Here is a 26,835-nt window from a genome sequence, read left to right on the forward strand (position 1 = left end):
ATGCTGCGCAGAGCAGGATGTAACGGAGGGATCGAGGGCTTTAGCTCAGAAAACCCTGGGTTCGAATCCTAGCTCTACCAGTTTCTAGCTATGAAACCTTACTCCTTGCTGAGCCTCCGTTTGCCCTGTTGTAAAATGGGGCAAATGCCTAAGAAGACTGTTGTCCAGCTCAAGTGAGCTCATGGGCAGGAGAGGGTTCTGGAAATAGAGTCTGGACTGGTGAGGAGCACCTCACTTATCCCCCTCAAGAGAGCCCATGGCCGCCCCAGGCCTTGCCTGTCCTGCCTTTCCTTCCCAATCCCAGTTGCGCCCCTGCCCGGGCCCACAACTCATTTTCCAAACCTGCACAGACTACACCAGGGCTCAGCGCTGGAGAGGCAGGACCCTGAGGTGCTGGCAACCAGGACTGGGCGCATCAGCTGGGTACCTTGGTTAAATGAGGCTGATTTCTGGCATCAGCCAATGAGACTTTGGCAGGGACACTCCCCTCCCACCTCAAGTGGTGGCCAAGGTCACCAAGCCCTTCACAGGCTGGGCTAAACTGGACAGACACCAGGACAGCACAGTCAGGAGGGACCAGGGGTCCTTCCTCCCAAGGGAGCAAGACCAGAGCCTAGGACAGGCCCCAGAGCCAACTCCACTGGACATAGCTTTGTGGGGGTTGAGTTATCTGGGACAGCCCAGCAGTTACACTCAGAGCAGCTGAGCCTGGCCAGAGTTCAAACACTGACACCCCCACTTCCTGGCAGGATCGTGGGCAAGTAATTTCACCTCTCTGAGCCTCTCTTTCTCTGCAAAATGAGGTAATATCAGCACCCACCTCATGGAATGCTGTGAGGATTAAATGCATTTTTAGTATCTGGTTCGGGGCCTGACGCTTGGAATGTGTCTAATAAAGGTTGTCTCTCACTTCCTTCAACTTTGAGAAAGAGGGAATGCTGGAAATTCCATCCTTTTGCAGAAGGGAAAATGAGTTCAAGCCCATTCCTTCTCAGATAAGTCAACGAGGGAAATCCGGTGAAGATGGAAGAGAGGAATCAAGCACAGCCACCCCTGTTCCGTGCCTGGCTCGGAAACACCGGTCGCTGGGTCAGTGAGGAGGTGGCAGGTAACTTAGAGTTCATCATTGGTTTGTGGGACTCTAGCTGAAATTTTCTGGGAGAACAAACTGGGATTTAAGAAGAGGGTGTCAGCAACAAAGCTGAAAGCTCTAGAAACTGGGAAAATCGGCAGGGCCTGGTGGCTCATGCCTGTAATCCCAGGCTTTGGGAGGCCGAGGTGGGTGGATCACCAGAGGTCAGGGGTTCGAGACCAGCCTGGCCAACATGGTGAAACCCCATATCTACTAAAAATACAAAATTAGCCAGGCATGGTGCCACATGCCTGTAATCCCAGTTACTTGGGAGGCTGAAGCAGGAGAATCGCTTGAACCCAGGAGGTGGAGGTTGCAGTGAGCTGAGATCACGCCACTGCACTCCAGCCTGGGTGACAGAGTGAGACTCCATCTCAAAAAAAAAAAAAAAAAAAAAACCAGAAACTGGGAAAAATCTTCAGTGCAGCCATACTCTCTTCTTCTCCGACCTCGGGGGCTGTTATGGGTTGACCTGTGTCCTCCAAAAAGATACGCTGAAGCCCACAGGCCCAGTACCCCAGAATGTGGCCTGATTTGGAAATACAGTCATGCAGAAGTCATCAGTTAAGGTGAAGTCATACTGGAGTAGGGCGGGCCCTTAATCCTATATGCCTGGTGTCCTTATGAGAAGACACTGTGGTCGGGTGCAGTGGCTCATGCCTATAATCCCAGCACTTTGGGAGTCTGAGGCAGGAGGATCCCTTGAGCCCAGGAGTTTGAGACCAGCCTGGGCAACACAGCAAGATCTTGTATCTACAAAAGTTTTATTTTTTATTTTTTTATTTTTTTGAGACACAGCCTTGCTCTGTTGCCCAGGCTGGAGTGCAGTGGCACAACCTCGGCTCACTGCAGCCTCTGCCTCCCAGATTCAAGCAATTCTCCTGTCTCAGCCTCCCGAGTGGCTGGGATTACAGGCATGCACTACCACGCCCGGCTAATTTTTGTATTTTTAGTAGAGACAGGGTTTCACCATGTTGGCCAGGCTGGTCTCAAACTCCTGACCTCAAGCAATCCTCCCGTGTCGGCCTCCCAGAGTGCTGGGATTACAGGCACGAGCCACTGCACTCGGCCTCTACAAAAAATTCTAAAAAGTAGCCAGACATAGTGGTGTGCACCTGTGGTCTCAGCTACTTGGGAGGCTGAGGTGGGAGGATCACTGGAGCCTGGGGGGTTGAGGCTGCAGTGAGCTATGATCATCACACCACTGCACTCCAGCCTTGGTGACAGAGTGAGACCCTGTCTTAAAGGAGAAGGAGAAGAGGAGGAGGAAGGAGGGAAGAAAGAAGAAGAAGAAAGAAGGAGGAGGAGGAGGAGGAGGAGGAGAAGAAGAAGAAGAAGAAGAAGAAGAAGAAGAAGAAGAAGAAGAAGAAGAAGAAGAAGAAGAAGAAGAAGAAGAAGAAGAAGAAGGAGAAGAAGAAGAAGAAGAGAGGAGGAGGAGGAGGAGAAGGCAGAAGGAAGAAGGAGGAGAAAAGGAAGGAAGGAAGGAAGAAGAAAAGAAAAGAAAAGAGGCACCATGGAGACCCATGAAGGAGATGCCCGTGTGACAATGGAGGCAGAGTGAGGAGCGGGGCGGGGAATGCACCTCTAAGCCAAGGAACGCCAAGCAAGGATTACCAGCAAACACCAGAAGCTGGAAGAGGCAAGGAAGGGTCCTCCCCTACCAGGTTCAAGGTGCCCTGTTGACACCTTGATTTTGGGCTTCTGGCCTCCAGAACTGTGAAAAAATTAATGTCTATTGTTTGAAGGCCCCTGTGTGGGGTGCTCTGTTACCAACTTCCAGGGGCATCCAGAAGCCCTAGGACGCAAACGCAGGGGTCTAAAATGAGAAGCCCCTTCCCAGGGGAGGTGGTATGAGGGGAATGTCAGGGGAGGCACTGCTTGGGGTCTGTGTGGCCTGGGCAGGGCCCCATCACCTGTGCCCCCAACCCCGACCACAAAGGTATCTGATCCCCAGCACCTCCTCCTGGGGACACATGCCATGATCCTCTGTGGCCCAGACAGCAGGCCTCTCCTCAGCCCCAGACAGACGCCTTTTTCAGCTCCACCATAAGGAAGAGTTTTCTAGATTAGAAGGCACTTAATAGGTGTTTGTTGTGAAGATGAAAATCAACAAGGGCTGCTGGGTGGGTTTACTGGGAAGCTACTGACACGTAAGCTGCAGCCTCTTCCGAGCTGACACCTTGACCTCCAGGCTCCAGAGCTGAGACAATTAGTTTCTGTTGTTTTAAGACATCAAGTGTGTTACTTTTTTTCCAGCAGCACTAGGAAACGGATACAGAGATGGTATTGGGATACAGCCTGCAGATGGATTTTGGCCTCAATAATGCCTGGCTCCTGGGTGCCCCTGACTCCTTAATGCAAGAACCAAGCTGGGAGGGCTTAGATCATAATTTCTTCATACAGGAGAGGATGCAGCGACCCCAGGAAGGAGGCACAGGTGACGCAGAAACTCCCAGCAGACCGGGCGCGGTGGCTCACGCCTGTAATCCCAGCACTTTGGGAGTCCGAGGCAGGTGGCTTATTTTGGGTCAGGAGTTCAAGACCAACCTGGCCAACATGACAAAACTCTGTCTCTACTAAAAACACAAAAATTAGCCGAGCATGGCGGCACATGCCTGTAATCCCAGCTACTCGAGAGGCTGAGACAGGAGAATCACCTGAACCTGGGAGGCGGAGGTTGCAGTGAGCCGAGATCGTGCCACTGCACTCCAGCCTGGGTGACAGAGCGAGACTCTGTCTCAAAAACAAAAAAAAACAAACCTCCCAGCAGAGTGGTGGTGAGGAGCCCCTGCTTCCACCCCTGTGAAGCGTAAAGGGAAATGGAAGGAGAAACAGCGAGATGAGAAACGACACATGCACACCTCAGGGTTGAGCCTCGGACTGGACAGGAGGGTCAGTGGGGACACTGAGACAGTTAGAGAGATCCCCCAAGAACCCCAGCCTATAGCCCACCTCCTCCTTGCTCAGCAGCAGTGGGCTGCCCCAGCTCCCTTCAGGCTGCAGGTGATGTGTCCAGAGGGCCCCACATGCCCCAGAATGGGATCTCCAGCTGCCGAGAGGGCTGATGGCCCAGCAGAGGTCTGGACAGGTGCCTCTGGGCCAGAGGGGAAGGACACATGGGACTCCATAGCCTGACAGCGGCAGAGCCAGGAGGGGTGCTGCCCACCATGCTTCCAGCCCTCTCTGCACACGGGACAGAACAGCGTGCTTGGGGTGGAGTGTTTGATGATGGGGGAAGACTGACAGATAGCAGAGGCAGAAGACAAACAGCCATGAGCCTCACCAGATGGCTGCCAGGCCTCACTCTTGCCATGAGGCTGAACCGAGTTTCCAAGCCAACCAGCCATGCCCAGGTGTCCTTGGAAAGGGACTCTCCTCTCTGCCTCTGCCAGGGCCAGGGGATGTGACCGGTATCAGATAAGGAAGAACCTAAGGGGGCAGGGAACACACAGCCCAACCTCATCACCTGTGGATGCCCACAGCTGAGAACATTTATTTTCTGCCCCAGGGCTCTGTGCAGGGCCAGAGAGAAGACAAGATTAGGAGACAGGTGGACTTCCCCAGAGAGGCCGAGTGGGGTGGCTGGGGGAAGGGCCACATCCTCTGGGTCTGGTAGGGAATAAGCCAGGAACATGCAGGACCGCCATGGGCCTGGTTGCCCTGCTGGAGGACTAGAGAAGACAGTGGAGCACCTCAGAACCTGACGTGGGAGCCCCCCTTCACAGAGGACATGAAGGTGGCCTTCAGAGGCCTTGGGGGCCGCTCGAAGGAGACAATGTGCCTGGGGGTCACTGACCTCTGCAGGGTGGACTTGGACACCGGGGATGGGACCGAGGGGGTGGAATGGGCCGTGGAGGCCGACTGGGGCCGCAGCAAGAAGGAGAACTGGGGCCTCAGGAAGGTGGGCAAGCTGGAGTCCAGCAGCCTAGAGGCTGAGGCAGTGACAGATAACAAGGAAGATGGGGAGGAGGGGGTCGCCGGTGTGCTGTCCATGGTATCCAGCACAGCCTGCTCCCTGCTGGGCACCAGGTCCTTCTGGACATGGTGGGCCACCAGGCAGACGTGCTGGTCTTGCTGGTCTGGGCCCCTGCTGGTCGGGAAGTCAGGCTGCTGAGTGGGCGTCAGATCACTGAAGTGCAGGCTTTGGTAGACCTGAGGCGAGATCTGCAGGGAACAGAGTGGGGAGAGGGAACGGGGCACCAGTTGGAGCCGGGGACACCCAGGATCAAGAGTAGACTCGCAGGAAGGAGGCACCCTGAGGTCTTCCCATGCCAAGGTGTGTCCAAAGGACTGTGGCTGCCACTAACCACCGTGGCCTGCGGGCCCATGCATCCACCCTGCACCAGGCCAGGTGCCCAGCCCTGCTCTCCACCCAGTTACAGTGCTTGTGGCAACTCTGTGAGCTGGCGAGCAGACTGCCCGCTTCTGAGAATGAGGCCTCGAGCTGGACCCTGGGTGAGGCCCAGGTGCAAAGAGCTCCTTGGAGCAATCCATCTCACACCAGCCTCTCCCCAGCCCGGGACAGGGGGGCCCTGCAGGGACATGGCCTTCAGTGTTATCTCCTTTATTCCTAAGGGGACCACAGGGAGGAGGGAGCTCCCACAAACGGCAGACAAGGACGGGGAGGCTGGGAGAGGCTGGGATCGCAAATCTGGAGCTCAATCTGCTCTTTTGAACATCCCCTGCTCCTTTCTGTCCCTGATGGAGAGCCACTCCTTCCGTTTACCCTGTCTGTTACTATGGGCCTGGCATGATGCCCTGGTCTGCTGTTTGAGCACCAAGGTAGTGGGGACACAGGTGGGAAATATGCTAACCAGCAAATAGACAGCCACAGACCATACGAAATGCTTGGAGGCTATAGACAGGGTCCCCGTCCAAGGGGACCTTGTTACAGGCCCTTGAGGCTTGTCCTCAAGGACAAAAGCTGCACCACTGACCTCAGCCAGGGCCTTGGCAAACAAACCAGCCACGTCAGTCTCATCCCAGACCCATCCATGGCCCAGAATCCCGTTAAAGGACAAAGGCTCCTGTCCACCCCCACTGAAGGGCTGTGTGGGCACAAGGGTGGCTGCTGGTGGACATGGGATCCCCTGGCCCCTGACCCAGCCTCTTGGGGAGCTGCCCCATCCCGCCTCACCTTATGCTTCATCCAGCCATACGGCACCCTGGTGGACAGGAACCTGGTATTCCGCAAGCGTTCCTTGGGCTTATACTCCACTCCCAAGACTTTGCTCACCTGCAGGAGCCATGCCCAAGAATGAAGGCTGCGAGTTGGGGTCCCTGCACCCCTCCCTGTGCTCCCCTCCCAGCCTCACCTGCTTGTCCCTGGACTCCCACTTGTTCCAGCTGTCCTCAATGTCTTCCAGGGGGTGCTCTCCGGCCCACGGGGACATCAGGGCCATCTTCTGCAGCTTGGCCCAAGCGTCTGCCTCCTTATCTGCCTTCCCATGCAGGAGGGCCATCAGCACTGCCTGCTCCCGCCGCTGGTATATCAGGGCCTCAGCCAGATCCCGCTGCTCCCTAGTGTGGGGGGCTTTCCTTCACAAGATGTCCCCCCACTGCAAAGCAGGGTGACCCTCCCAGAAACCCTGAAGGCTCTCCCCTTCCCGGCCTGATCCTTTCCAATCTTCCATCCCTCCCTTACGCCAAACTCCCCAGAGCCCATCACTGGGCAAGTATGGAATTAACATTTGCAAAGCCTGGATCCAGCTGGCCCAGCAGTCCTGCCACTCTCCCACCACTCTGTCCTCTCCACCATGCAGACCTGATACCCGGTCTGACTTTATCTGGACCTCCCCTTGTGGACTATTTAAACATGTCTGCCCCCTGCCCCAGGGAAACCCTGCCTTTGCCTTGTTTGATGTCCCTCCACTGTACTGTCAAGATGTATGCCTTAATGGAAGCATGGGAGTCACAAAGATTCTGTGGATGCCTGACAGACTCCTACTTAAATGTCAAAACCTGACTCCAAAATCACCTCTCCTATGAAGCCTCCCTTACTTGATCCACTGAATCACGTAGATTGTCCTCTGAGCCATCCCTGTTCCTAATACTCTCATTACTTATCACATAAAACTGCAGCCATGAGTCTGCATGTCCACCTCCCTGAGTAAACTGTGAGTTCTCTGAGGCAGGACTGTGTCTGGATGTCTTGTATTTCTAGAACCTAGCATAAGGTCTGTCAGTCAGTAGGATCTCAATACACATTTTCTTGAATGAACCAGAATTACTGGAGACTTGGTCAGGAATAAAGATGGAGTGGATGGAGTGGGTAGGAGATGAACCTGCAGGGGGATGAACAAGTAGCCAGCAGCCTGCTGTTCCCTGCAAATCAGGGAAATAACACAAATGTCCTCTCAGGATCAGGGCCTTGGGCCTGGGCCTGAGCACTCCTCTGCCAGGGACCTCTGGCCATGCAGCAATGACCTCTGCAGGGAAGCCAGCTGCAGCAAATCTGGGCCTGGCTGGGGGACAGGGCCCCATCCAAGCACTTGGGTTTTTGTATTTTCCCCTTTCACTGCTCAACCTTTCAGCTGAGCTGGGCTAAAATAGGGCCTGGGTTCTCCAGCCATAGCTGCCACTGTGGAGTAGAGCTGCCTGCAACCCTCAAGCCTCTGGCCTTCTGAGGGTCCTCCCCACCCATGCCTAGCTCTACCCAACCCAGGTAGAGGCTTCCCAGGACCTGGGAAGACTCACAGCCTCTCCCTCCTCAGGCCAGAGAAGATCAAGCAGGCTGTGCTCACTCACTGCAGCTCCAGATGTAAGGCCTGGGTGGTGCCAGTGGAGTCACCCTCTTCCTCTAAGCTTGCTCTGTTTTCATGAGGACCATCACGGGCATCCTGTAGTCTTTTCCACACACTCAGGCCAAACGTTCCTGTGATTTGACCAGACACTGCTCAGAACCACAACTGGCATACCCCCTCCTCCAAGCCCTCTGCCCCTTATCCTCTACCTTCAAGGAGTTGTTATCCTCAGCCCCCACACTCACTCAAATGTTAAGTGCCCACCATACGCCAGGCATGACACCGAGTATTCAACAAATATGTGGATGAGCCAGACAGAAGCCCTAGGACACACTCGGAGCTCAGGCCTAAAGCATCCTTCCCCACATGTGAACTGAGTTGGGGAGAGTACTATGGCAGTGATACTATGGAATCATCCTCAGTTGGGCTTCAGGTAGCTTGTGTGTAAAATAGCAATCGCATAAAACGGTCAGACACCCATCAGATATGAGCTTTGGGGTGGTGGGGGAAGGAATGGGGCTGGAGTAAAAAGTAGTCACTGAAAACAGAATTAAGTCCTGCTCCTGGGCAGAGAATAATGAGTAGTAGGCCATTCTCCTGCTGCAGGATTTTTAAAGTTAAGAAAAATAAAACAGATAGGTAACAAAATCATTTAAGAAAAAAAAATCACTGGAGAGCAGTAGAAGCAAAGAGGGCCAGGTGAACTAAGATGACAGAAAGAGATGAGTCTTTCCAAGAAGAGCTGGGAGTGGGAGCTGCTTTCTTGTCTCGGGGGCACTCCTGAGTCTACACACAGGCTGAATGAGAATCAGACTTGGCTTAGAGAGAGAGAAACCAGCAGAGCTTCTGACATCCACTGTGGCTGGCGTGATTAATTAAGTCTCGTCTGAATGCACAGCTGTTTTTCTGTTAGGACATCTGCCGAGCACCAGGGAGGCTGGGGTTGTAGGTGCTGGTATAGAAAAGCAGAATGAGATCATTGGGAGACAGAGTCCCACTGAAGGAGGAGCCTGAAACAGACACGGATTTCAACCTTGAGACAACTGAACACAGAGGCAAACTGAGTCCTCCTAAAGCTGCTATCCAGCCCCAACCCAGTTCAATCCCCAACTGGATGGAGATGCTCAGCCCTATACAGAGGAAAGAGCAAATGCTCTGGGGGAAATAATATCAGCTAAAGTCTTTACAGTCCATTTATGGCCCAGAAAAGTTTTGGGTTTTTTTTTTAATTTTATTTTGTATATATGACATGTGAAAAGGCAAATATAACCAATAATCAAGAGAAGAAATAGGCATTAGAAGTGGACCCTCCAGAAGATTCAGACATTGGAGTTAGCAGATTAAAACTTCAAATAACTGTTACAAATAATGTTAAATAAAATTAAGCAAAATTGAATAAAATGGTGGAACAGAATTGTAATCTATAGAAAAGAATCAAATGGACATTCTAAAACTAAAAAAATACATCTAAAATTAAGAACTAATTCAATAGATTTAATAGCAAGCTGCATACAGAAGAGGACAGGATTCGTGAACTGGAAGGCAGGTCAGCAAAAAAATAGTCTGGAATTCAGAGATTGAAAAAAAATGAAAAAACAAAAAAAGAATAGGGCATGAGAGACCTATGAGACAAATAGTCTGGTATACATATAGTTAGTACCCCCACAATGAGAGGAGAGAGAGAATAATGCAGAAGTAATAGTGAAGAGATAATATCTGAATGCTTTTCAAAACTGATGAAAGACATCAACTTCCAGATTTAAAAGATCAGTGAACTCCAAGCAGGGTAAATACAAACAAAACCACACTTAGGCACATCATAGTCAAACTGCTGAAAACCAAAAGCAGCCAGAGGGAAAAAAGACAAATTACCTTCAAAGAAGCAACTTGCAACTGACTTTTCAACAGAAAATATGAACACCAGAAGACCATTGAGTGATTTTTTTCAATGCTGAAAGAAAAGAAACTGCTAGCTGAGAATTCTATACCCAGTAAAATAGTCTTAAATTTTACAGCAAAATAAAGATATTTTCAGATCAATAAACTATCAATAAACTATTGATCTGAAAATTTGATTAGAAAATTTGATCAGAAAAGTATTAATCTGAGAATTTATTAGTGGCAGATAACACTATAAGAAATAGGAAGTTCTTCAGACTAAAGGAAAACAATTACAGACAGAATCCTAGAACTTCAAGAATGAAGAACACCAGAAATGGTAAAGATGTGAGTAACCATAAAAGGAAATTGACTGCTGAAAGAAATAATAATAACAATGTCTTATAGGAAGACATAACTTATGTAGAAATAAAATATATAATAATAACATAAAAATGGGGGGATGTAAGATTCTTGCACAGGAAGTAGCACTAGGTCAAGAATACATATAATCTCTAAGGTAATCACTAAAAGAATAATATAAAAGATACCATTTAAAAAGCAAATAGAGGACATAAAACAACAATTTTTAAAATATTTGATTAATCCAAAAGAAATAAGAAAAGGAAGAAAAAAGAAACCAAGAATAGACAGGATAAACAGAAAAAATAAATAGCAAGATGACTGACTTCAACCCAACTACATAAGTAACTGTTGATATTTAAATGGACTAAATATCCAATTAAAAGGTAAAGATTGTCAGACAGGATGAAAAAAATAAGACTCAATTATACATTGTTTAAAAGAGGCACACAAATATAGGAACAGAGATGAGCTGAAAGGGTTGTTTTTAACGAAAAATAGAGAGACAGCTTTTTCCCTCCCTTACATGGGCAGGCAGCATTTGCACATGTGAGGCAGGGCCTTTATTCCAGTTGGGTTAGAGGCCACCTATACCCTCACTTAGGACACGGAACAAAAGATATATACTTGCTGTTTGGAGGTGGGGACGGCTCCCAGCCCCCTTCTCAAGCCCTTCTTGGGGTTTCTTCAAGAATAGAACATTTACTAATCCAAACAGGACTCTCGAATACTGAGAGGGCATGCTTTTTAGATAATTTGTTTTATTTTATTTTTTATTTTATTTTATTTTACTTTATTTTATTTTATTTTTATTTTTATTTTTTGTGACAGGGTCTTGTTCTGTTCCCCAGGCTGGAGTACAGTAGCACAGTCATAACTCACTGCAGCCTCAAACACCTGGGCTCTAGCAATCCTCCTACCTCAGCCTCCTCAGTCACTGGGACTACAGGTGCACACTTCCATGCCCAGCTAAGTTTTTAATTTTTTGTAGAGACAGGGTCTCACGTTGTTGCCCATGCTGGCCTCAAACTCCTGGGTTCAAGTAATCCTCCCACCTTGGTCTCTCAAGTGCTGGGATTACAGGCATGAGCCACTGAGCCCAGCAGGGATCACTTGTTATAAATGCACTTGGAGGAGCCATTCTGTTTTTCACTTGTGTTCTTGTCTCTAATGGCCAGCTAGGGTAAAATCAGGGTTTGGCTTTAGGGGGAGGGAGGGGCCTGCCTTAAGCAAAATCATACAGCTCTATCTCCACTTACCAGAAAAATGCTGCATTTTTTTAGGCAAAACCAAGAAAACCAAAGTAAAATGGTATTTTGAATTCCCATTGGCCACTCTACTCATGGGAGGATAGATGTCCAGGACCAAGAAGGTTTTAGGCACTCAAGGGTTCCTGGCCATAATACAATAAAGTTCCATTAAGGAGTAAAATATAATTCAATAATATATTAAAAGAATAATACATCTTGACTAAGTGGGGTTTACTCCAGGAATGCAAGGTTGAACATTCATTCAAAAAAGGTAAAATTCAAAAAATGTAATTTACCACATCAACAGGATAAAGGACAAAAACTATATGATTATCACAGTAGAAGCAGAAAAAGCGTTTGACAGAATTCAACACCTCTTTATGATTTTTTTAACTCTCTTGGCTAATTAGAAATAGAGAAAACATCCTCTCTACACAACAATTAATTGAAGATGGATCATAGACCTAAATTAAAAGCCAAAATCTCTAGTTTTTAGAGGGAAATCTAAGAGAATATCTTTGTAATTTTAATGTAAGTAAAAATTTATTAGAGAACAAAAACATCTACTTTCTGATTTCAAAACATATTACAAAGCTACAATAATCAAGACAGTGTGGTACAGGCATAAAAACAGACATATAAACCAATGGAATAGAAGAAAGTATCCAAAAATAAAGCCTCACATATATAGTCAAATGATATTTAACAAGAGTGCCAAGACCACTCAATTGGGAAAGACAGTCTCTACAACAAATTGTGCTGGGAAAACCGAATTGCCACATGCAAAAGAGTAAAACTGGACCATTATTTTACACCATATACAAAAATGAACTCAAAATGAATTAAATACCTAAACATAATACCCCAAACTGTAAAAACTCCTAGAAAAAATATGGAGGGAAAGCTTCATAACATTGGATTAGGCCATTATTTCTTGGATATGACACTAAAAAAACAGGCAATGAAAGCAAAAATAGACATTAAACTTGAAAACCTCTGTGTATCAAGAAACATAATCATGCTGGGTGTGGTGGCTCACACCTAAAATCCCAGCACTTTGGGAGGCTGAGGCAGGTGGATCACCTGAGGTCAGCAGTTCGAGACCAGCCTGGCCAAAATGATGAAACTCCATCTCTACTAAAAATACAAAAATTAGATAGGTGTGGTGGGCCTATAAGCCGAGCTACTTGGGAGGCTGAGGCAGGAGGATCGCTTGAACCCGGGAGGTGAAGGTTGCAGTGAGCTAGGATCGCACCATTGCACTCCAGCCTGGGTAACAAGAGCAAACCTCCATTTCAAAACAAACAAACAAACAAAAACCACAATCAACAATCAACCCAATGAAAAGGAAGCCTACAGAATGGGAGAAAGTATCTGAAAATCATATCCCTGATAAGAGGTTAATATCCATAATATATAAAGAACTCCTACAACTTAAAAACAACACCCAATTTGAAAATGGGCAAAAGACTTGAATAGATATTTATTTCTCCAAAGATGATATACAATGGCCAACAAGCACATGAAAAGATGATTGCCAACTTCATGAATCATTAGAAAACTGCAGATCAAAACCACAACATCATCCCATTAGAATGGTTGTTTCAAACAAACAAACAAAAAAAAAAACAAAATAACAAATGTTGGCAAGGTTGCAGAAAAATTGGAACCCTTGTGCATGTTTGGTGGGATTATAAAATGGTACATGTGCTATGGAAAACAGTATGGAGGTTCCTCAAAAAATGAAAAGTAGAACTACCATATGATCCACCAGTCCCACTACTGGGTAGTTATCCAAAAGAGTTGAAAGCAGGGTCTCAAAGAGATAGATATTTGCACACCTATGTTCACAGAAGCACAATTCACAACAGCCAAGAAGTGGAGTCAACTAAAGTGTCCACTAATGGATGAATGGATAAAGAAAATGTGGCATATACATACAATGAAATATTATTCGATGTTAAAAAAGAAAGGATATCTTGTCACATGTTACAATATTAATAAATATTGAGGCCATTATGCTAAGTGAAAGATGCCAGTCACAAAAAGATGACTATTGTATTATTCTACTTAGGTGGGTAACTAAAGTAGTTAAATTCACAGAAACAGAAAGTTGAATGATGGTTACCAGGGGCTGGAGGCAAGGGGAAATGGAGGAGTATGTTCAATGGCTATAAAGCTTCAGATTTGCAAAATGAAAAAGTTCCAGAGATCTATGGCACAACAGTGTGAATATACTTAACACTACTGAACTGTAGACTTAAAAATGGTTAAGATGGTAAGTTTTATGCTATATATTTTTACCACAATTTTTAAGTACCTAACATGTTCTTTAACTTGGTAAGTTGGACTTCATCAAAATTAAAAATTTCTGCTCATCAAAAGATGCCATCAGGAAAATGAATGGGCAAGCGATATACTGATAAAAGTACTCACAATGCGGATACCTGTTAAAAGTCTCATATCCAGGACACAAAGAATTTCTACAAATCAAGAACACAAAGACAAGCAACCAAATTTCTTAAAAACAACAAAATACTCAAAGAGACACTTCACAGAAGTAGATGTATGAGTGGCCAATAACAAATTGATTTTTGACAAAAGTACAAAAGGAACTCAAAGGAGAAAGGATAAAAATAGTGCTGGAACAAGTGGCTATCTCCATGCAAAATTTAAATTTTGTCTCATATTTCACAACATATACAAAAATTAACTCAAAATGATTATAGACCAAAAAGTAAGAGTGAAAACTATAAAACTTATAGAAGAAAATATAGTAGAAACATTTGTGACCTTGGGTTAGGCAAAAATTTCTTGCATACAATGCTAAAATTTAAAACTTCTGATTTTTTTTTCTTTTTTTGAGACAGGGTCTTATTCTGTTGCCCAGGCTGTAGTGCAGTGGCTCAGTCACAGATTACTGCATCCTCAACCTCTCGGGCTCAAGCACTCTTCCTGCCTCAGCCTCCCGAGTAGCTGGAACTATAGGCATGCACCACCACACCTGGCTAATTTTTAATTTTTTTTTTTTTTTGTAGAAACAGAGTCTCACTATGTTGCCCAGGCTGGTCTCAAACTCCTGAGCTCAAGCAATCCACCCACCTTGGCCTCCCAAAGTGCTGGTATTACAGGTGTGAGCCACCATGTCTGGCCACTGATCTTCAAAATGCACTGTGAAGGAATGCAAACACAAGCCACAGTAATGGAGAAAAATATTTTCAAAACCTCATATCTGATCAAGAACTTGTATCCAGAATAAGGCATTTTTAAAACTCAATAAGAAAACAACACAATTTTTTTTAATGGCAAAAGATCTGAACAGGCATTTCATCAAAGAAGATATATGGATAACTAATAAGTGCAAGAAAATATTTCAACATCATTAGTCACTAGAGGAATGCAAATTAAAATCACAGTAAGATACCACTATAAACCTAGTAGGATGACTATTCTTAACAGTTTTATTGAAGTATAATTGACATGCAATAACCGGTTTTTATTTAATGTGTACATATCCATCACCTGCAAAAGTTTCTTCCTGCTTCTTTGAGCTCCCACCCTTCCAACCCTCATCAGCCCCTTATCCTCAACCAGTTATCTGCTGTCACACTATAAATTTGTTTGCATTTCCTAAAATTTTATATAAATAGTGCAGTTGTAAATGGTCGGGAAAAAATAAATAGAATCATACAATATGTACAGGTTTTCATTTGGCTTCTCTCACTAAGCATAATTATTTTGAGATCCAACCACGCTATATAACATATCAATTCTTCATTGTGTTTTATTGCTGAGTGATATTCCATAAACCATAGTTTATCAACTCAACTATTAATGGACATTTGAATCACTTCTAGTTTGAGGCTGTCACAAAAAAATACTGCTGTGAACATTTATGTATGTAGTCTTTACCTGGGCATATGCTTTCATAGAAGTGGAACAGCTGATTCATATCATAGGGGCACATTTAACTTTTTAAGAAACTGCCAAAATGCTTTCCAAAGTGGTTGAACCATTTTATATTCCTATTAGCCGTGCAGGAGAGTTTCAGCTCCTTCATATACCATCTTAATATGATCAATATTGTTTAATTTTAGCCATTCTAATAAGATAAATGGTATCTTACAGCGGTTTTAATTAGTATTTCTCTTCTAATGAATAAATATTGAGCATTGTTTTCCATGCTTCTATATATTTCCTTTGGTGAATGACAGAGCAGGAGTACCGTCATCTCGGACAAACACCACCACTTTAAGTTCCAGCTCCCTTTCTAGCCTCATGCATTTCAAGGAAATCACTTCTCTTCTAACTACAAGCAGCCAAAAAGAGCAGACAGTAAAACACAGATAAGACAGCTTGGGCACAGAGGGAGGTGGAGGGAAAGTCTCTTGGGTAACTGCTAAACTTCACCCCCATACAGTGGGGTCCAGTAAAACAGTGGGTCTTAATAAGCACATTCCTTTCCCTTCAGGTGCACTAAGATAGGGAAGCTAAAAGCAGACCCGGGGGATATGCCTGCAGCTGCAGAAAGATGGCAGAACAGACACACAACTCTCCCTCCCAGATAAGCACAACAAAGAGACACAGAAGCAGTCCAAGCCTCTAATAAACTCTCCCACCCCGGATCCTTAAAAACTCTTAGTCTGTAAGAGAGTGTGGCTCTAACCTAACTCAGCCGGCCGCCCCTATCAGGTTTATTTAAAATAAACCTGTCCCTGTTGACTGTCGAGCTGTCCTTCATGTTTCCTCTTTAATTCTCACAGTGAAGTCTCTTCAAATTTGGTGAAGTGTCTATCCAAACCTTTTTCTAATGTTTTTATTGTATTACTTATTTCCTTGTTGAGTTCTGAGAGTTTATATATTCTAAATAGGAGCTTTATCAGATATAGGATTTGCAAATATCTTCTCCCAGTCTGTGGTTTATCTTTGTTCTCTTAACAATGTCTTTTGAAGAGCAGAAGTTTTTAAGTTTGATAAACTGTTATTAACTTGATATTTTACGAATCATGCTCTATCGGTGTTGCATCCAAACGATCTTTGCCTAAACCAAGGTCACAAAGGTTTTCTCCTACGATTTCTTCCGGAAGTTTTAGTTTTAACTTTTGCCTTTAGTTCTATGTTCCATTTTTTGTTGTTGTTGTTTTGTTTTTTGTTTTGTTTGTTTTTTGAGACAGAGTCTTGCTCTGTCACCCAGGCTGCAGTGCAGTGGCGCAATCTTGGCTCACTGCAGCCTCCGCCTCCCAGGTTCAAGCAATTCTTGTGCCTCAGCCTCCCGAGTAGCTGGGATTGCAGGCGGGCACCGCCATGCCTGGCTAATTTTTTGTATGTTTAGCAGAGATGGGGTTTTGCCATGTTGGCCAGGCTGGTCTCGAACTCCTGGCCTCAAGTGATCTTCCCACCTCAGCCTCCCAAAGTGCTTGGATTACAGGTGTGAACCATCATGCACAGCCCATTTTGAATTGCTTTTTGTATGTGGTGTGAGGTATGGATCCAAGTTCCTTGCTTTAAGACTGTCTTTTCTCCACTGAATTGCCTTTGCACCTTTGTCAGAAACAGACGTCCATATATGTATGGATATATCTCTGGACTTTCTGTGTCATTCCACTGATCTGTTTGTCTGTCTCTCTGCCATTACCACACTGTCTTGATTACCATGGCTTCACAATAAGTCTTGAAATCAGGCAATGTTAGCTCTTCATCTTAGTTTCCTTTTGCCAAAGCTATTTTGACTGGCCTAAATAAATTTTAGAATCAGTGTGTCAATTTCTACAAAAATTCTTCTGGGATATTGATTGGTATTTCAGTTAACCTATAAATCAATTTGGAGATAATTTTATTCTTAATCAGAGAGTCTTCTACCCATTAACAGTAAATCTTCTATTCTTTGTCTCAGCAATGTTTTGTAGTACTTTTCTGTGTGCTTACATATCTTGGTATTTATGTTTTATGTTTTCGTAAATGTATCTTTTACTTCAATTTCTGACTGTTCATTGCTAGTATATAGAAATACAATTGATTTTTTATATTGATCTTGTATCCTGCAACCTTGTTAAACTCCTTACTAACTCTTTTTAGTAAAATCCACTGGATTTTCTATATAGACAATTAGTCAACTACAAATAAAAACAGTTTTATTTCTTCCTTTCCAATCTGAATGCCTTTTTTTTTTTCCTCCTCTAATTGCCCTCTACACTTCTAGTACAATTTTGAATCAAAGCGACACGTCTTATTCCTGGTCAGGGGAAAGTACTCAGCCTTTCACCATTAGGTGTGAAGTTAGTTTCAGGTTTTTTCACAGATGCACTTCCTCAGGTTGAGAAAGTTTCTTCTATTTTGCTAAATGTTTTTATCAGAAAAATGGATGTTGAATTTTGTCAAATGATTTTATTGTATCAAGATAATCACATAGGTTTTCACTTTATTAATATAATAAATTACATTGATTTTCAAATATTAAACCAACATTGTATATCTGGGGTAAACCCTATTTGATCATGATATATTACCCTTCTTATATATTGCTGGATTTTATTTGCAAAATTTTGTTAAGATATTTTGCATTTATGCTTATGAGGCATATTAATCGATAGTTTTCTTTCTTTCTTTCTTTCTTTCTTTCTTTCTTTCTTTCTTTCTTTCTTTCTCGCTTTCTTCTTATAATGTCTTTGTCAGGTTTTGGTACCAAGTTGCCTCATGAGTTGGGAAGTGTTGTACCCTTTTCAACTTTCTGGAAGAGTTTCTGTAGAACTTATATTATTTCCCCTTCAAATATTTGGTAAAATTCACCATGGAAGCCATTTAGGCCTGGAAGTATCTTTGTGAGGAGAGTTTTAAACTACAAATTTAATTTCTTTGATATAAGGATATTCGGGTTATCTGTTTCTTCTTGTGTAAGCTTTAGTAGTTTGTTTCTTTCAAGGAGTTTATTTCATATAAGTTGCCAAATTTATTGTATAAAGTTGTTTATAGTATTTCATTGTTATCCTTTTAACATCTGTAGAATCATTGAGTGATGTCATCTCACTCACTCCTGATATTGGTAATTTGTGTCTTCTCTCTCTTTTTCCTGCCCAGTCTAGCTGGAGGTTTATCAATTTAATTTATCTTTTCAAAGAATCAGCTTTTGGGTTCATTGATTTCCCTTATTATTTTTTACTTTTCTGTTTCATCGATTTCCATTCTAATCTTTATTATTTCCTTTCTTCTATTTACTTTGGGTTCAATTTGCTCTTTCTTTCTAGTTTCTTTTTCCTTTCTTTTTTTTTTTTTTTAATTGAGATGGGGTCTTGTTATGTTGCCTAGGCTGGTCTTGAACTCCTGGGTTCAAATGATCCTCCCACCTGCCTCCCAAAGGCGTGAGCCACCACACCAGACCTCTTTCTAGTTTCTTAACGTGGAAGTTGAGGCTGGTGATTTGAACTTTTTTCCTTCCAATATAGGCATTTAGTGCTATAAATTTCCCCCTTACTACTGTTTTTTGTGGCATCTCATAAATTTTGAAATGTTACATTTTCATTTTCATTCAGTTCAAAATATTTTCTAATTTCCCTCTGGATTTCTTTTTTGGCCCATGGATTATTTAGAAATGTGTCATTTAGCTTCCAAATATTTAGGGATATTTCAAAGATATTTCTGTTTTTTATTTATAATTCAGTTTCATTGGGATCAGAGAACATACTTTGTATGGCATAAATCCTTTTGAAATTATTGAAATTTGTTTTGTGGCCCAGAATATGGACTGTTTGAATTAATGTTCTGTGTGCACTTAAAAATAATGTTTATTTTGTTTATGAATGATCTATAAATGTTAATTAATTTGATAGTGTTATTCAAGTATTCTATATCATTAATGATTTTCTGTATAGTTGTTTTATAAATTATTGAGAGAAGAGTATTGAAATCTCATGCTATAATCATAAATTATTAAAATTTAAAATAATAACAGATCAAACACCAAATGTTAATGAAGACACAATGGTAGAAATGTAAAACAGTTTGGTCATTTTTCATAAAGTTTCAATACACTTACCATACAACCCAGCCATTCTGCTTCTAAATACTTACCCAACAGAAATGAAAACAATGTTTAAAGCAGCTTCATTCATAATCACCCAAAACTGACAATGACCCAAATGTCCTATAATTGATGAATGGATCAACAAACTATGACAGAGCCATACAGTGGAATAATACTCAGCAATAAAAAGAACAAACTACTGATACATTCAACAACAAAGATGAATCTCGAATTGATTATGCTAAGTGAAAGACTTTCACTCAGCTACATGTGTACGTTTCCATTTATGATAATCCGGAAAAGGCAAAACTATAGAGACAAACAGATCAATGGCTGCCAGGGGTTAGGAGAAGGAAATAGAGTTTACTATGAGGAGACGTGAGGTCACTTTTTAGGGTAATGTCTATGTCTTGATTGTGATACCAATTACACAATTGTATGCATTCATGAAACCTCATAGAACTATATACTTTTTAAAGGTGTTTTTATTGGATGTAAATTATACTTCAGAAATCTGATTTTTAAAACAAGCTTCTAAAAGATAACACTAGATATTATATTTAGGGGATAGTCAAAGATGTCTTTGAAAGATACAAAAAATGGGTGACATCAGCAAGATGGTAGAATAGGAAGATCCAGAACCTCCTTCCCCCTATGGAGACACTGACTGAACAACAGTACACGGACCAGAAACCAGGACTATTCATCCCAGATGAATGGGAAAAAAAAAAAAAAAAAAAAAAACAGCTCCACTGAAGCCAGTAGGAAAATTCATGGTGCTCATTTGTAATCCCTCCTCCTGGCTCAGTGAAGCAGATTGGGAAGGAACCACCAGCTTCCAGCTTCTACCTGGGAGGGAAAGACTGAGATGTACATCCAACATGCAGACTTTTCAGAGGGCTGCATGATGAACCAGTTGCTGTCTTGCCTGAATCTAAGCACTGACGGGAAAAGGCACCAGACTGGGCTACTAAGAACAAAGGTGACAATTTAGACTAGCATACACTCACTATCAGAGTCCCTCCTGCCTCTCTGTGGAATGAGTACAGAAAACAACCCAACTTCCAGCTCCTCCCTGAGGAGGCAGATTTGGAGCATACATATCCAATGTTAGCCTTTGAGGGGTACCCAAGAAACTGGTTTCTGTCTTGCCTCTCTCAGACTATCAAAGGACCCAGCATATTCCAGAGGCCTGGGGGGAAGCTTGTAGCAGCTCTAGAGAACTTGCAGTACTGCAAATAGACACCAGAGAGAGCAAGAGATAATGGACTCCTAAAAAAAAAAAACCTGTAGATTCCTGTAATTGCGAATTTACATGCATAAGCCTGCTGAAAGTATCCACAAAAAAAGATTGGAGAGGCCCCCTGAATCTTTAGCCAAGCTGATTGGTACAGAATTTTCCCTGAATGAAGCCAGTATATAAAGACTGGGAGAGGCAGCTGATTTTACAAATGCATGGATCCCAATATAAAGTTACAAGGCACACAAAAAAATAGGAAAGCATGGCCCAAAGGAACAAAATAAATCTCCAGAAACTGCCACTAAAGAAATTGAGGTATGTGAATTATTTGACAAAGAATTCTAAGTAACCATAATAAAAATGCTCAACAAGCTCAGGGAAACAATACGTGAACAAAATGAGAATATTAGTGAAGACACAGAAAATATAGAAAAGAACCAAACAGAGGCCAGCCATGGTGGCCCACACCTATAATCCCAACACTTTGGGAAGCTTAGGCGGGCGATCACTTGAGCTCAAGAATTCAAGGCCAGCCTGGGCAACATGGTGAAACTCTGTCTCAACAAAAAATACAAAAAATTAGCCAGGCATGATGGCATGCACCTGTAGTCCCAGCTACTCAGGAGGCTGAAGTGGGAAGATCACTTGAGGCTGGGAGGTCAAGGTTTCAATGAGCTGAATTCATGTCACTGCACTCAACCCTGGGTGGCAGAGCAAGACCCTGTCTCGAAAAAAAAAAAAAAAAAAAAAAAAGCAGAAATTCTATAGCTGAAGATGAAGAGTAAAATAATTGAATTCAAAAGTCATCTACAGCAGGCTTGATCAAGTAGAAGGAAAAATCAGCAGACTTGAAGATATCCAGTCAGAGAAGCAAAAAAGCAAAAAGAAAAAAGAATTTTAAAGAGTAAAGAAAGCTTAAGGGATTTATGAGACATTGTCAAATGGACAATATATGCATTATGGTAGTACCAGAAGGAGAAGAGAGAGAGAGAGAGAAAGGGACAAAAAGCTTATCTGAATATATAATAGCTGAAAATGTGTGAAATCTTAAAAAGGAAAAGAAACCTATATTCAAGAAGCTCAAGGGATTCCAACTAGGATAAAGTCAAAGAAATCCACAAGGAGACACATTATAAAAAGAACAAAAACTCTCATCCAAAAATACTATATCCAGGAAAGCTGTCCTTTAAAAATGAAGGAAAAATAAAAATTTTCCCAGATAAATAAAAACAAGAGGAGTTCATCACCATTAGACCTGCCTTTAAAGAAATGCTAAAGGGACCCCTTCAAGTTGAAACAAAAGGATGCTAGGCAGGAACATGAAAGCATATGAAAATACAAAGCTTTCTGATAAATGTAAACACATAGAAAAATACAGAATGCTGTAATACTGTAATGGTGGTACATAAGTCACTTTTAATTCTTTTCTTTTTTTTTTTTTTAGACAGAGTCTCACTCTGTTGCCCAGGCTGGAGTGCAGTGACACGATCTCAGCTCACTGCAACCTCTGCCTCCCAGGTTCAAACGATTCTCCTGCCTCAGCCTCTCAAGTAGCTGGGATTACAGGCACGCACCACCATGCCCGGCTAATTTTTGTATTTTTAGTAGAGACAGGTCACTAAAACAAACAAACAAACAAAAAAACACATAGGAAGACAGCACAGGAGGAAAAGGGGACAAAAAAGTGTTGGGATTACAGTAGTGAGCCACCACGCCTGGCCCTAATTATTTCTTGACATGAACGGTGGCTATATGGGTATGTATTTACCTTCTCAAAATTCACCAAGCTGAACCCTTCTGGTGTGTATGTTTTTCTTTATATACAATGCAACAATTAAGTTTATTTTTTAAAAGGGAAAGGAATATGCTTTATCAGATATATGATTTGCAAAAATATACATAAGTGAATAATATTGGGTGGATGGGTGAATGGATGGACCGTTTGCTGAATGGACAATTGGACAGACGGTAATATTATTTAAGCAAAGGCAGCTGCTGTGGCCTGAGAGTCCCTCCCCACAGAGTACAAAGTTCATACCAGCTTATGTTCAGACAGGGACAGAGACAAGAAGGGCCATGGGCATGGCTGAGCTTCAGCGGGACCCATACCAATGGCATCACCGGAGAGTTTCCAAGCCTTGACATCCTGGTCCTGGCCAGCGCTGATAACCAGCTGGAAGTTGTCCACATACAGGATGTCTGCCACACTATCCAGATGGCCCTTCCAGGTAATCAGGAGTGTGGGGGGAACCAGGGAAATGGTATGGCCAGCCACAACCTGTAGGGGACAGTACAGGAGAAACACTTATACCAAGACCACTACACAGGCTAATTAGAAGGCACCCAGGACTGCAGGCAGCAGAGCCCAGTTGGAAGGGCCCTGGGACACAGGCTAGGGTTCTAGTTCTAGATGCATTCCACATGAAGTTTCTTGTGACCTTACATAGGTCCCGGCACTTCTCTGGCCCTCACTGGCCCCTTAGGTAAAACCATAAAAAGCACCTGCATATGACTACATTGCTTACCAAGTGCCTCTATACACATTATTCCATTTGAACCTCACAACCTTATAGGAAGTATATAATTCTCACTGACTTACAGAGGAGAAAAGTGAGAGTCAGACATGTTCAATAACTAGCCTAAGCCCACATAGCTAGAAAGTGATGGGGCCAGGGCGAGAGCCTCAGTCTTCTAAAGTTTTTCAGTTGGGAATTGGGAGATGAATAGGGTGAGCAATGGGGTGATAAATCACATTACACTGAGAGAATAAAACTACTGAACTGGAAAATGAGTGAAAATGACCATTTTTAAATAAAACAAGATTAATAAAGGGGGACTTATTTGACCATATTCAAGTACGGAAAGTCAGAATAATAAACTTTAAATTTTAAACAAAGCAATGGAAGACAATAGAAAGCTCAGAAACCAACCCAAATGTATGTAAAACTTTGGTATATAATAAGAGTGGTAACAGAAAACATGACTCAATAAACAGTAGTAGGATACCTGATGAACTATAAGAGAAACCTGCGTTGTTATCTTTTATCTTACAACCAAATGAATACTAGATGCGTTGAAGATTTTATTTTCAATGAAATCATAAAACGCCTACAAAAGAATGAATCAGTATTTATCTTTTCTCTAAGAAAGTGATAAACAGGCAAAGGAAAATATCACAATGGGAACAAAAACTGATTTGAACACCAAAAAATATATTGTAATTTTTAAGTCATCATAAATAAAATTAACAAGCAAATGACAAATTAGGGGGAATATTTGTAATCCATATGATAGACAATGACTGAATCTTTTAATATATTTTTATTGTTATTTTTTTTTTAGAGATGGGGTCTCACTATGTTGCCCAGGCTGGTCTCGAACTCTTAGGCTCAAGCGATCTGCCCACCTTGGCCTCCCAGAGAGCTGGGATTACAGGCATGATCTACCATGCCCAGACTAATGTATTTTTAAATAATTATACAACATTTATAAAAGATAGTTACCACAATAGAAAAGTAGGCAAAGGACATGAAGAGACAATCCACAAAGTTATACAAAGCCAATAGAATAAGAAAAGATGTCAACATCACTAATAAAGTCATCTTAATTAAAATCAAAAGAAACTATTTGCACCTAAAAATCAACCAAAAATGTTTTGCTCACTTAGGACATTTATTTATTGAATGCCTTCTATAAGAAAGACACTCTGATAGACCTAGAGGATCCTCAGATGAATACCACTAATAAATTCTTTAGGTTGTCAAAGATAAAAAAAAAAATAGGCTAATGAAATGCAAAACTGTATAAACCTTCTAGAGTGCAATTTTGTAGTATACATTACAGGCCTTAAAGTGACTTATGTTCTTTTACATACTCTTTCCTTGGGACAAATTACTAGATGTACAAATAAACAACTATAAACAACAACAAAAAACATTTGTGAAAAAGAATATTTACACCATCATTTTTAGTGATATCGAGACACAACTTTATTGAAACATAATTCACATATAATTTACCAATTTAAAGTGCTCATTCAATGGTTTTTAGTATATTCAGAGTTGTGCAACCACCACCACCTTCTATTTTAGACCATTTCATCACCCAGAAAGAAACTCTTTACCCAGTAGTCACTACCCAATTCCCCCAACTTCCTCCCCCAGCCTCAGGAAACCACTAATCTACTTTCTATCTCTATAGAAAGTATAATATGGACATTCTGGACATGTCATTTAAGCGGAATCACACAATACATGGTATTTTGTGGTTGGCTTCTTTCACTTAGCATAGTATTTTCAAGGTTCATCCATGTTGTTGCATGCATCAGTACTTTATTCCTTTTTATTATTAAATAACATTTCATTGTATAACCATACCACACTTTATCCATTTGGAAGTTGACATTTGGGTTGTTTCCACTTTTTTATTATTATATATAATGCTACTATAAACATTCATGTACCAGATTTTATGTGGACATATGTTTTCATTTCTCTTAGGTATACACTTGGGAGCAGAACTGTTGGGTAATATGGTAACTCTACACTTAATTTTTGAGGAACTGCCAGACTGTTTTCCAAAGTGACTGCAGCTTTCTACATTCTTTTTTTTTTCTTTTTAAATGGAGTTCGGAGTTTTGCTCTTGTTGCCCAGACTGGAGTGCAATGGCGTGATCTCTGCTCACTGCAACCTCCGCCTCCCAGGTTCAAGCGATTCCCCTGCCTCAGCTTCTCGAGTAGCTGGAATTACAGGCACCCGCCACCAGGCCCTGCTAATTTTTGTATTTTTAGTAGAGACGGGGTTCCACCATGTTGGCCAGGCTGGTCTCAAACTCCTGACCTCGTGATCTGCCCACCTCAGCCTCCCAAAGTGCTGGGATTACAGGCATGAGCCACCATACCTGGCCAGCTTTTTACATTCTATCCAGCAATGTGTAAGAGTCCCAGTTTATCCACATCCCAGCCAACCATTGCTATTATTTATAGTTATCCTGGCAAGTGTAAAGTGGGATCTCATTATAGTTTTAATATGCATCTCCCTGATAGCTAATGATATTCAGCATCATTTAATATACTTATTAGCCATTTGTACCTCTTCTTTGAAGAAATGTTTATTTAGATCCTTTACCCATATTTTAATTTGGTTATGTATCTTTTTTATCAAGTTGTTTAGAGTTCTTTATATATTCTGGATACTAGTCCCTTATCAGATATATGATTTGCAAGTATTTTCTCTAAGGTTATCCTTTCACTTTCTTGACGGTATCCTTTGCAGCCCAAAAGTTTTTAATTTTGACAAAGTCCAATTTATCTGTTTTTTCTTTTGTAGCTTGTTTTTGGTGTCATATCTAAGACACACTGTCTAAGGTCACAAGTATTTTCCATTTATTTTCTTCTAAAAGTCTTATAATTTTAGCTCTTACATTTAGGTCTATGATCCACGTGGAGTTAATTTTTGTGCGTGTTATGAGGTAGGAGTCTAACTTCATTCTTCTAATACAGATAAAGTTATCCCTATTGTCCCAGCAGGACACGTTTTAAAAAATATATTATTTCTCCCCATTTGATTGTCTCAGCATTCTTGTCAAAAATCAATTGATCATAATGTGAAAATTTATTTTTTAACTCTAAATTCTACTCCATTGATTTACATGTCTTTCTTTATGCCAGTATCACATTGTCTTGATTACTTAACTTCATTTTCAGTTCTGAACTTGGGAATTGTTGAGTCCTTCAACTCTGTTCTTTCTCAAGATTTTTTTCTTACTATCTAGATCCCTTGTATCTCCAAAAAGCATGGAAGGAAGGAAGGAAGGAAGGAAGGAAGGCAGGCAGGCTGGCTCACGCCTGTAATCCTAGCACTTTGGGAGGCTGAGGCGAGTGGATCACCTGAGGTCAGGAGTTCGAGACCAGCTTGGCCAACATGGCAAAACCCCGTCTCTACTGAAAATACAAAAATTAGCCAGGCATGGCGGCGGGCACCTGTAATCCCAGCTATTCGGGAGGCTGAGGCAGGAGAATCGCTTGAACCCAGGAGGCGGAGGTTGCAGTGAACCGAGATGGCGCCACTGCACTCCAGCCTGGGTACCAGAGCAAGACTCTGTCAAATAAAAGAAAAAAAAAGAGAGAGAGAGAAGGAAGGAAGGGAGAAAAAAAGAAAAAGAGAGAGAGAGAAGGGAGGGAGGAAGGGAAGGAGAAAGGGAGGGAGAAAGG

General features: G+C 42.5%; 1 protein-coding gene across 1 annotated transcript in view; it reads right to left on the reverse strand.

Moving 5' to 3' along the window:
- Positions 1 to 4,535: 4,535 nt before the first annotated feature.
- The window catches only part of EFCAB8 (EF-hand calcium binding domain 8), a 105,021-nt gene continuing 82,721 nt past the window's right edge, over positions 4,536 to 26,835 (reverse strand). The window contains 5 exon segments of the mRNA XM_063633685.1: positions 4,536 to 5,296; positions 6,270 to 6,368; positions 6,448 to 6,652; positions 7,880 to 8,006; positions 22,733 to 22,901. Coding sequence (XP_063489755.1) covers positions 4,826 to 5,296; positions 6,270 to 6,368; positions 6,448 to 6,652; positions 7,880 to 8,006; positions 22,733 to 22,901 — 1,071 coding nt within the window. The 3' untranslated portion in view covers positions 4,536 to 4,825.

This window comes from Symphalangus syndactylus, chromosome 24 (genome assembly GCF_028878055.3).
Source record: "Symphalangus syndactylus isolate Jambi chromosome 24, NHGRI_mSymSyn1-v2.1_pri, whole genome shotgun sequence".
Taxonomy (NCBI): Eukaryota; Metazoa; Chordata; class Mammalia; order Primates; family Hylobatidae; genus Symphalangus; species Symphalangus syndactylus.